General features: G+C 39.5%; 1 protein-coding gene across 1 annotated transcript in view; it reads left to right on the top strand.

Moving 5' to 3' along the window:
• Positions 1 to 7,408, top strand: part of slc6a9 (solute carrier family 6 member 9) — a 63,257-nt gene extending 55,849 nt beyond the window's left edge. Inside the window, exons 12-14 of the mRNA XM_046409278.1 lie at positions 1,189 to 1,289; positions 1,899 to 2,069; positions 2,726 to 7,408. Coding sequence (XP_046265234.1) covers positions 1,189 to 1,289; positions 1,899 to 2,069; positions 2,726 to 2,956 — 503 coding nt within the window. The 3' untranslated portion in view covers positions 2,957 to 7,408. The remainder of the gene's footprint in view (positions 1 to 1,188; positions 1,290 to 1,898; positions 2,070 to 2,725) is intronic.
• Positions 7,409 to 12,509: the final 5,101 nt, after the last annotated feature.

Here is a 12,509-nt window from a genome sequence, read left to right as displayed (position 1 = left end):
CATAGGAGAGGGGAGTTCATGAGTTCAAGAGAAAACTCTTCGTACTCTACACATTCTCAGTATGTGAATTAAAAATTACAAGAATTGCTGTGAGACTGGAAATACTTTGCCTTCTCTTTCTTTTTTGTACACATCCTTGCATCCACAGTGGGAGATAAGGATAGCTAAGGGACACACATTTTGTCTCTGCTGGAAACATGAAACAGCATAAGCATATGTGCAGACAAAGACACACATGCTTAGACAGACATGTAAGCACACAATTATAGCTGGAGATAAAAATCTTTCTCTTTGTCTCTTTGTATACTGGGCTGTACAGATGTAAGTAGGATCACTAACTATGTATCAGTATACAATATTAATGTAAATAATCAGGAGTGAATTCAGCGTCAGAGCCACAGTTTAATATCAGCACTCAAATGACCAAGGCAACAAGAAACACATTGGAATTTACTCCGAGGTTTCCTGAAATGCCACTTGCACCTGAAATAAAAAAAATCCTGATGAAGACTGCATTCCCTATGGGGGTGGTAATCTTCCCTCTCACCGACAGACAGCCAGGTATCTCCTGCAACAGGATAGACTTAGACTTTACTTCATTGATCCCTTTATTGATCAACTTGTTTCAGTTTAATCCGATAAATTTTACTTCATTATGCATTAAAAATAGTACCTGTGAATTACTTTGATTGATCATATTGTGGTCTCAAGGCTGTTAGAACAGCATTTTTTCCAAGGCTTTTATAGTCCTAGTCCAGCCTACTCACCTTGAGTGCTGCTGTTAAACACATCTCTAAATGAAAAATGTCATGGGGGAAATTAAGAGGTTCCCCCCCATATCATTGCATACAGGGTGCTTAACTTTACACAAATTCATCTGTCATCATGTTTACCATTCTTCATCTATTTTTTCTTTTTCTTTTTTCATCTGTTTTGTCTATTTCTTTAAATATAGCCAATCTGTTGCCCCTCAGCAGCAGCCTAGGAAGTCAACTGTGCTAGAAGTGGACAAGAAAGGATAAGGAAACCAGATAGTTTCAGTTACCACAGTCAGCCACAGACTCACTGTTAGAATGCTTTAAAATCAGAGATGGGCAATGTAATCTAAAAAACACACTGTACATGTCGGTATTCAAAAATAAGAAATCAAATCTTGAAGTTCCTGCATATTTTTTTCTTTCATTGCAGGTCACCGGAACTACTTTAAAGATGTCGAGATGATGCTGGGCTTCCCACCTCCTCTCTTTTTCAAAGTCTGCTGGAGATTCATCTCCCCTGTCATCATCTCTGTGAGTGAACACATAAATGTTCTTCTTGTCTCTTGAAACATCAACATGTTGGGATATTTGATTGCTGCAGGAAACAAACCGCACGTTGATTTAGCAACCTGAGGGATGTTGAGTCTCTAAACTTTACTGTGTTGCTGACATATTGTTAGGGACCTGACCTACATTTTAGCTGCCGCCAACACTAATCTTTTTGACCTCTGATGGCTTTGTTTTCAATATAAACCTCTAAAAGCAAATCTTTCACACTGGGAAATGGACACATGTTATCAATAGCCTTTCCCAAGCAGGCAGCAGTATTAGCCCTCTAAGCTGCTGGGCCAACCAAGAAATTCATTGTTGTGGATTACTGGTCAGATTTCAGGCACTTTTGTTTCATTTCTCTGCACAGATTAATGGCCTGGCTCTCCAGGCTAGAACAGTGCATAGCAACCCGCTGTTGAGAACAGTTATGATTCATAATCATCTGCAACTGAAATAAAAACAAATGTCTGTTGTGCTGCTGTCTAAAATGCTTTCACCTGTACTGAGTTAACGCAGGGATCTTGAGAAAAATGCAGTTGTATGCTTTACCTATTATTTAGAAACTTCATCCCCTCTCTTTCCATGTAGTTCATCCTGATCTTCACAGTGATCCAGTACAAGCCCATCACCTACAATGACTATGTGTATCCTGGCTGGTCTCTGGCTATCGGCTTCGCTATGGCTCTGTCTTCAGTGGTTTGCATACCCATCTATGCCCTCTACAAGATCTCAAGGTCCCCAGGAGCCACCTTCAGAGAGGTACGGTGCTTTGAAATTCATGCAAGGCAAATTGCGGAACATTAACCTGTTATCATATTTATACTATGGCTACTTGTCATCAAACTTTGTTGCCAAAAACAGTCATTAATTTATCTAACTAATCTTGACATTTTTGCAATTGTGTGTACTGTACATTCCCTGTATTGAAGAATTTGTTTATTAGGAAAGGATTTTGGAAAACAAGGTGTTTAAAATTGTTTCCGTGTTTAAAAGTTTCATTTCACGAATAAAGAAGAAGTGTTCTTAAATAGTTACATTATTTATTATGTAATTACACGAACAGACTTCTTGGTGATTTTCTCGGTTACCAGGGTAACAAGTCCTACTATGACCGATTACCCGAAAAACAACTTGAACTGCTCATCTTGGAGCCGCTGCACAGCTGCACGAAAACGCAGGGTGCTCTGAAAAAAGCCGCTGGGCGCCTTTTCTCTGGGAGGCCACATGCTGATATTTTGAAAATGTTTTTGGATCTTGCATTTGTTATAATGAATGAGAAAAATGGAGTATATAATATTGTACTTACATCTGCATCATGAGTTGATGTGATTAATGTTGAAATTAGAACGTTGGATGTACGAGGGGTTTTCCATACCAAGGCTGCTTTGACTGACGTGTCCCTCTTTTCATGTCAGCGGTTGAAGAACGCCTGCCGATCACATCCAAAGTGGGGTCCAGCCCTGCAGGAGCATCGGACGGGCCGCTACGCCCCCATGGCCTCTGAAGACACTGTGGAGGCTCGTCCCCTCAAGGAGAAGGAGGAGCTGAAGGAAGAGGAGAAGGAGAGGAAGGATGAGATCAGCCTCACCATCCAGGGAAGCAACGGCTCCACTAACACACACAACAACCCCAACCCCAGCGCATAGACGGCACCCTACTCTTTCATCGGGCATGTCTCAAATGCCCCACCGTTTCCTCCTTCTCTTCCTTCCTTGTCCTCCCTCCTCCTCACCCCACTTTCCCACAGTCCACTGTGGGGAAGATCCCATTCGCTGGAGACCTTTACATATTGTAAGGGCTTATTATATCTACCCTAACCTCTTCTATCTATCTGTGTTGTCTCTAGATAATTGAAGAAAAAAAAAATGAAAGGAAGAAAAAATTGGGTCATCATCCAAAAGATTTGTGTGTATGTTAGTGTGTGAGTGTGGGTGGGTTGTTAATTTGTTACACATAATTTAATAATGCGGTTTGTTTTTCCTTTCCTTTTTTGTAAAACGTGTATTTGTCATCTTCATATGCAGTTAGAGGTACAGTAGATTGTGAAGCTGCATGTGTTTGTTTTGTGCATGCAGCAGCATAGAGACACACACTGTTCTCCTTTATTCTGTTAGCTGGGTATGTTTGGGATTTGGTGACTTTCTAGCAGCAGTGATTTGACAGCTGGAGACTTGTTGTGATGTGATACACAGTGGTGCTGTAACAAAGAGGAGCAGGACAAATTGTGCCTGTACTGGCCATTTACAGTGCGGTGATGCTGAAAGGTGGAACTAGGCTCGATCCTATGGCCAGAAAAAGAGGCAAAAACACTCATTCACACTCAAACACTCATAATATTGTACATTTTACAGCACACAGTGACCTCAACCATAGTTGATCTCAGCTTAAGACTAAGCCTGTTGTTTTTTATGCTGCTTCTTTAAGAATATTCTACAGAGCACAAATATTTAACAAACACCTGAGAGATTTCCTTCATTTGTAAATTTTTCCACTAAAGCTGCTTAAAGTCAGTAGAATGAACTGTACTGAACTCTGCCTACAGGCGCACACACACACACAGACATTTGTTTCTAGTTTTTTTGACAAGAGATCCCAATGCCCGTTTCTCAGGGTCCAAGTGAAGTTAAACTTTATGGCTTGTGGTTGTTCCTTGCCTGTGGGAACTTTGTTTCGAATAAGGTGACCAGTTAACGTTAAATCCAGAGAAACCACCTAACTTTCACCGAAGAAACATCTACACTTATATACAAAACAGGTGGATGCAACTCTCTATGTTGAAGTGCCATCTCTTCTCAAGTCTTCCAGACATTCTTTTTCAGTGAAATGCATCTTGGGATGTGGTCCATGATTGAGGATCCGAGCTAGGGTAGGCAGTTAGTGAAAGGATCATAGATCTGTGGTAGTCTGTCTCTCATGGGTTGTAGCAATCTGCCCAACTAAGGCATGTTACCAAAAGCATTCCCTGAGTCTTGCACATGTTTTTGGTAACATTTATACTGTATATCTCAGAGAGGCTGATACAGTGTCTTTTACAGTCAGTGGAACCTTTAATGTATTTACAGGCATTTATTGTAAAGCTCTGAGCCAAGCTGTGCTATGACTGCTGCAGAGACAGAACGCAGGGAGATGGAGCTTGTTTCCAGAAGAATTAAAATCAATTGAACTGAATTATGTAGTTTTAAATGTAGCTGTATAGTATTGTTCTCTCAGTAGAATTCTCCTTTTTACCTCTCATTATTGTAAAGTAACTTAGTAAATAATTATAAAGACAGCACATGTTTATTTTGTACAAACAAAATCAGAATCACAATTAACCATGTTTACCATTCCCTATCTGTGACTTGATTTGTTAATGTTTTGATGGAGGGTGTGATAGGACAGAGAGGGGTCTTTTTAGCATGCAAAGTTGGGTTCTCCGGTGTCTTACTGTAAAGCATCCAGGACATCTTTGTAACAGTGTGATGGCACTCTGAACACAAACAAATACATGAAGAGTTTTGTTCTTTGTCATCTGGACAGATGTGTGAAGAACTACCTTTGTTTTGGATGCTTGTTCAGGTGGTAGTGAGGTGCAGACAGGGAGGATTTCGGGGATTGAGTCAGGTCTGGCTGTAACTGTCTTGGTTACTGTTGTTCTTTGTTTGTGAGCATCAATAAACTCAAAGGTGTTTGGAGAACCGGGGACTATGTTACCAGTATAAGCATGGGACATACTGTGTTCACTTAGTGTACAAAGTAGGATGGCCTGTCTCCCAAAATGGTGAAGTTCTGTTAAGATTCTAAAAATTCATGTTCATGTTTATCAGACGATACTGAAGCACAACTTCACACATTCTTTTTGTCTTTCACCACTGCTTCCCACAATCGTGTCTCTAGAGGATGATGGCGATTTTGACACGACAGTGCAGTTGCTCCACTGATCCACAAGATGGGGATATGCTGACACTCAGGCTAGCAAAGGCACAACAGAGGTGGAACTGTGAACTAACTGCAATAAGTCCAAGTGTCAAGAACGTATCAGCTTCAGAGGTCAATGCTAAGCACAGAAGCTCTCATATGGTGGAGATAATCAGGATAAGTGCAGTGAGCATTCTGAAACAAGCACATATTTCTATCCAGGTTTTTACAGGAAGGTTCTATGATTATAGAAGCATTTACTGGCTGTTCCCACCATTGGATACTTGTAGCTTTGGTCGGTAGTTAGCCGTCAGTTTTGACCTTGCGGTTTTTATTTCCTAAAGTATTTGTATCACACATGACGTATTTTGTAGTGGTGTTTATTTTTAATTACTGCAAAACCAGGTGCTTTATGAAACAATACATTATCTACTAAATGCTCTAAATATATTGCATTGCTTCCTCTTAGTAGAAATTCCAATCTAGGGAACATTACTCTGTCTACATGGGGTTTTATTTGCTGATAAAGGTGACTATGAACTTCTTGTTCTCACTGTATATTGGGACAGCTTGTAGCTCAGACCTTTTCCTGTTTGTGATTGCCTGTCTTATGTGTTCATGCTGTAGTAAGTGAAGCTTAGCCACCATGTTATTATGCTGTCTCTCTATATATCCCAGCCCTCACCATCTCTGCTGACCCCACAATTCTTTCTCCCTTTGTACAGTAATGTAAAAAAAATATATAATCAGACTGTGTGTGTGTGTGTGTGTGTGTGTGTGTGTTCACCTTTGCTTTTATTTTGGAGTAAGTGGGTAAGTGTGTTTTTGCGGATTGAGGGAGGATGGGTGTTGTTTCGTTTTGTTTTTGATTTGTCATTTTTCTTGTAGTGTAGTGTAGATGATGTCATGTGTACTGTGTACTGTGTATAGTGGATAAGCTCTTACTGCTGAGCCTGCATGTAGAGCAGGTGTAGTGTCAGTATTGATGTACTTCTAACCTACCAGAACTAGTTAAGTCCTATTCTGCTAATAATACGCAGTCTATTTCAGAAAAAAAACAAAAAAAAACATTTTGTACTAAAAGAAGAGAAGGAAGTCTACATATTTTATTTTCAGTTTTTAATCATTGTTTATCCACATTCAGTGACATATATTTTTGTTTTTCAAGTCGTATTGATGGTAAATTTAAGATAAAGCCAGTTAATATTAAGATCATTTCCAAACAAAAAGCTTTGGATCAAAACTTGAACTACAAATCAGTGGTTAGTTTGTGGGTTAGATGGCAACTGCAGCTACATGACAGTACTTTTTTTTTTAAGGAAAAAAAACAGTATGAACCTAAAACTGTTTTACACATTGCTGTGCCAACAGTCATACATTGTTGTTTACCTTTAATATTCTGTGGCCCTTAACCCGAACAGTTTGGCTTTTTCTGTCTAGTTGTTACAAAATGTTATAAAATGAGTAAAATCAAAACACCAAAATTACTCTTCAACCAAGACTCAATTTGCATCAGGACCCATTAACACACTTACATTCATCAGAACATTTTACTGTTTTACGTGGACATTTTAGGTAAATTTACATCACTTATGTATCAAGCAAGGGTCCATTATATTTGGATTGCTTTCTTTTGTTGGTAAAGTAAATCTTGAATTTTCTGGCTACCAAAAGAGACCCATTTGGTCCTACAGGAAAATTAAAAGCACACAATCTGAGTAGTTAATAATTGAAATAAACTTTTCCTTGCTATCATCTTTTGCTGAGGTGGTTGTGCAGAAAGTGACTGTTGTTGAAGAACTTGAATTACATGAAGGTTCGGACCATTTTTTATACACAAATTAACAGCGCAACTGCTCTGCTGTACTAAAAACTGTGATTTTTACCTTGTTTCTGTGGTTCTCTGTAAATTGCAGAACATTACCTCTGAATTTACTACTGCTCATATAAGTATAATCCCATGTGTCAGCACTTTAAAGAAATCATTTGTTTTTATAAGCAACAGGATTTAAAATAATAATTCACACACAGTTCTTCTGATATTCTCTATCATAGCTATCTGTCTATCTATCTAACCATGTCTGCTCTTCTTGTTCTTCAACCTTTAGGGCCAAAATCCATTGAAATGTTTTAGTCCTGTCAGCTGTATATCGTAAACTGTTGAATTACAAAATGGTAAATAAAATCTATTTTAAAGATCAGTGTGCTGCAGTGTTCTTGTGTTGTTTTGTTGTGGTTTTTAATGGTTATATGCCTTCAAACTGCACAAAATACATAATTTGGAATTAATATCCCAAACTGATCAATATTGGGTTTACATTTACCTCAATCACATCCAGTTATCCCTCATGTTTGGTTGTTGTCAGAAAGGCAATCAGCAAGTTGACGAGTGAGAATTAAAGCTGTGTACTGTGAACTGTGAACTGGAGCCAAGATTGGGAGCCAGGCCCAGGGGACGCTGCATTATGATCTACAAGGGTCCAGTCAAGACTCTGAGGAAAGCCAGGAGAAAAACAAACAGTGAGAAAGGGGTATGAGTTACATGCAGTTAAAAACAGTTAACAACATGAGATGTGGGATAGATGGGGAATGTTCAGTCAGGGCAGAGCTGATGGAGGCAGCTCCTGGTGGGCAGGCTGGGCCATGAACAGTGAAAGCAGGAGCAGCAGGTTAGTTAATGAGCAGGAACGGCAGGCAGGGTAGAAGCAGAGGGTGAGAAGAAGAAGAAGAAGGTGATGCAGGTGGAGGTCAGTGCTGGTGGATGGAGCTCTGGAGAAATCTGTGCGAGACACCAAGGCCAGACTACAGTATAAAATGTACTGAGATTCATTCCAACAGTGACAATACAGAGTAGTAAAGTAAATAAACAGAGTAAATAATTCTAAATTACTTTCAGGAATAAAAATGAGTAAATGTTGGGATACCCACGAAAACACAAAACACCATAATACAAAACGTACACAAAGGCAGTCAAAAAACTACTACTTGCAAAAAATTGTCACAGGTTGAACACACATGTTGTGTCAGTTGTGAACATTTAAGTTTTGTGATATTCCTGACAGGTTTGGAATGACCGCTCTAAACAATATGATAATATTTGTCAGGATACTCTTGCCTCATTATGATTCATTGGTTCCTTGTTTTCTCCTATGTTATCCCCTAGCATAGGAGAAGGTGTCTTTCTGTGTGTGTGTGTGTGTGTGTGTGTGTGTGGCTGTCTGGAGTTGGGTGTGCCCTTTTGATTTTTTTCCTGCCAACTGACCTGCACAGCTGACCCTGATTCACTCATCAACTGCCCCACCTGCCTGCAGTATTTAAGGACCAGGTCATTCATCCACTCCTTTCCAGGTTGTTCAGTTCTGCATCTTATTACTTTTCTCTGAGCTTAATTTCTTTGCGATAACCTATTGTGCCAATTTCTCTGTTGGAATCTTTCATTTCCATGTGCCTCCAGTTCTCCACCTAAACACTATATCCTCACTCATTTGGAGCGCCATGTTCTGCCATTCTCCCCCAGAAGAATTTTGCCAGCCCCTGATACTAAGCTTCAGTCAGTCTCAGTCATTGGGATCCACTCCCAGCGACCTGAGCCCAGATACCTTCCTGTGCCGCTAGTCACTGCTCCATCTGCCTCTCTGTGAATTGTTGAAATTGTTTTGGATTCAGCTCTAAACCAACAAAGACTTACTTTTACATGTTCGTCTGCTTCGGTGTGCGTTGTGCACTGAGGGTCTTAAATCTTTGTGTTACACATAACAGTGTGACAATAAAAAAGGAGAAATCGCAGGCCATGTTGCTCAATTCATACCACAAACATTTTTGATTATTTCTTGTTCACGAACATTGTTGCATATTAACTGCGAGAATAGCATGCTATTTATTAGAAATACATACGTTCTGCTGTGCATTAGAAATACATAGCATGCTGTATCAATAAAAGAACAGAGAACAAATAACAATAAAAAGAACAAAGTATATAAATGTAGAACTGAAGAACTATAGAACTAAAGGAAGGAATAGAAAAGCAAAACTAAATTTTATTTACATGCAAAATATACAATTTTGTGCACACTATATATATATATATATGCTGTGCGTGTTCCTCAGTGGATTATGTTTGAGTGTTTGTTTATTCCTGGAAGTGTGATGGGAAGTGGCGAGATCAGTTGACTAAGGGGCACAACTACAGTTGCATGTGGCTCACCATTTAATCTACAAATGTAAAAACTCGAACATAATGTATATACTGCGTTCCAAATTATTATGCAAATTGTATTTAAGTGTCATAAAGATAACATTTTTTGTTTTTCAATTAAACTCATGGATGGTATTGTTTCTCAGGGCTCTTTGGATCACTGAAATCAATCTCAGACACCTGTGATAATTAGTTTGCCAGGTGAGCCCAATTAAAGGAAAAACTACTGAAGAAGGACATTCCACATTATTAAGCAGATCAACATTTTCAAGCAATATTGGAAAGAAAAAGGATCTCTCTGCTGCTGAAAAGCATGAAATAGTTGAATGCCTTGGACAAGGTATGAAAACCTTAAGCGTGATCATCGTACTGTTAAGAGATTTGTGGCTGATTCAGAGCACACACAGGTTTGTGCAGATAAAGGCACAATGAGGAAGGTTTCTGCCAGACAAATATATCGGATTAAGAGAGCAGCTGCTAAAATGCCATTACAAAGCAGCAAACGGGTATTTGAAGCTGCTGGTGCCTCTGGAGTCCTGCGAACATCAAGGTGTAGGATCCTCCAGAGGCTTGCAGTTATGCATAAACCTTCTATTCGGCCACTCCTAAACAATGCTCACAAGCAGAAATGGCTGCAGAGGGCCCAGAAATACATGAAGACTAATTTTGAAACAGTCTTGTTCACTGATGAGTGCCGTGCAACCCAGGATGGTCAAAATGGATGGAGTAGTGGATGTTTGGTGGATGGCCACCATGCCCCAACAAGGCTGCGACGTCAGCAAGGAGGCAACGTAGTCATGTTTTGGGCCAGAATCCTGGGGAGAGAGGTGGTCGACCCCTTTAGGGTCCCTGAAGGTGTGGAAATGACCTCTGAAAAGTATACGGAGTTAGAAAAATATCATTTGCATAATAATTTGGAACACGGTTTATATCCAACCTTCCATTTTTGTCTAAAATACTTGAAAGAGTGGTTGCAAGTCAGTTAATTCATCACCTACACAGGAACAGTCTGTTTGAAGTGTTTCAGTCTGGTTTCAGAGCCCATCACAGCACAGAAACAGCACTGGGTTTGCAAGTTACAAATGACCTCCTCATGGTATCAGACCGCGGGCTTGTCTCCATACTTGTTCTACTGGATCTCAGTGCTGCTTTTGACACTGTAGATCACAGCATTTTATTACACAGATTAAAACATGAGACTAGGATCATAGGGACAGCACTAGGCTGGTTAAAATCATATTTATTTATTTGTTCACATTAATGATGTTTCCTCTTGGCATATAAGGGTTAACCTCAGTGTTCCACAGGGTTCAGTGCTCGGGCCCATCTCCCTCTAGGCAATATTATTCAAAAACATGGCATAAACTTTCACTATTATGCTGATGACACCCAGCTGTACTTATCCTTAAAGCCTGAAGAAACAGAGCCGTTAGCAAGGCTCCAGGCATGTCTTAAGGACATAAAGGATTCAGACAAAATTGAGATCATTGTTTTTGGCCCCAGACATCTCAGAATTAGATTAACTGATAATATTGTCTCTCTGGACAGCATTACTTTGGCCTCCAGTATGACTGTGAGGAACCTCTTCGTTACCTTCAATCAGGAAGGGTTATTTATCCATCCCATTAAACAGATTGCTAAGACAGCCTTCTTTCATCTACATAATATTGCTAAGATTAGGAGCATCCTCTCTCAGAGTGATGCTGAAAAACTTGTCCATACTTTTGTTATTTCTAAGATGGACTACTGCAACTCATTATTATGAGGATGTCCAAATTACTCTATTAATAGCCTGCAGCTGATCCAGAATGCAGCAACTAGAGTTTTGACATGAATCAGTAAAAGGGATCATATCTCCCCCATCTTAGCTTCTTTTCACTGGTTTCCGGTAAAATTCAGAATAGTAAAATTCTCCTACTTACATATAAGGCCCTAAATGGACTATCCCCATCATACCTGCAGGATCTAATAGTCCCATATATTCTCAATGGAACACTCAAATCACAGAGTGCAGGTTTACTTGCAGTTCCCAGAATTCATAAAAGTAGAATGTGAGGACGAGCCTTTAGCTATCAGGCACCCTTACTGTGGAACCAGTTGCCAATCTGGGTTCAACAGGCAGATGCCACCTCCACTTTTAAGACTAGACTTAAAATCTTTCTGTTTAGTATAGCATATAATTAGCCTCAAACAAAGTGTGTAGGGCTGGTAGGCATAGTTAGTGCCTGGTAGGCAAAGTCACTTCTTGATATACAGCCACAGGTAGAATAGGTCTGACTAACTGTTAATCTTTAATCTCTATCATAGCTACGCTGCTATAGGCCTATGCTGCCGGGGGACACAAAGATGATCCACCTTGCATGTGAGCCGGGTCCTGCTTAAGGTTTCTTCCTGTTAAAAGAGAGTTATTCCTTACCACTGTCTGCTTGCTTACTTGGGGGTTCAGGATCCGAGTCTCTGTAAAGCATATAGAGACAATTTTGATTGTATAAGGTGCTATATAAATAAATAAATTAAAATTGAAATGGAAATTGAAATTTTTTTGTGCCAACTTGCAGATTAAGTTGATAATACATTGCGTTCCAAATTATTATGCAAATAATTTTCAAGTCATTAAGTATAAATTGAATGTTATTGAACAAACCTCCCAATGATAACAGTATTTTTTTCAAAAATAAAAAACTTAAAATGCACTGTTCCAAATGATTATGCACAACGGAGTTTTGAAACATTTTACAGATTGTAAAGAACTGAAAATGGTCATTTGTTGAATTTGCAGCATTAGGAGGTCATATTTACTGAAATAAAAAGCTATTTCAATCAAAAACATCTTAACAGGTCAAGTTACATTTTAACATAGGACCAATTATTTGATAGCAGCTTCACAATTCTTGCATCCATTGAACTTAGTTTTTGGAGAGTTTCTGCTTGAATTTCTTTGCAGAATGTCAGAATAGCCTAGTTTGGATGTGAACTGCCTCCCACCCTCATAGATACTTTGCTTGAGGATGCTCCAAAGGTTCTCAACAGGGTTGAGGTCAGGGGAGGATGGGGGCCACACCATGAGTTTCTCTCCTTTTATGCCCATAGCAGCCAATGATGCAGAG

The sequence above is a fragment of the Scatophagus argus genome, chromosome 13 (genome assembly GCF_020382885.2).
Source record: "Scatophagus argus isolate fScaArg1 chromosome 13, fScaArg1.pri, whole genome shotgun sequence".
NCBI classification, from domain to species: domain Eukaryota; kingdom Metazoa; phylum Chordata; class Actinopteri; family Scatophagidae; genus Scatophagus; species Scatophagus argus.
The sequence above is the reverse complement of the archived record's forward strand: the minus strand, read 5'-3'. Positions and strand labels throughout refer to the sequence as shown.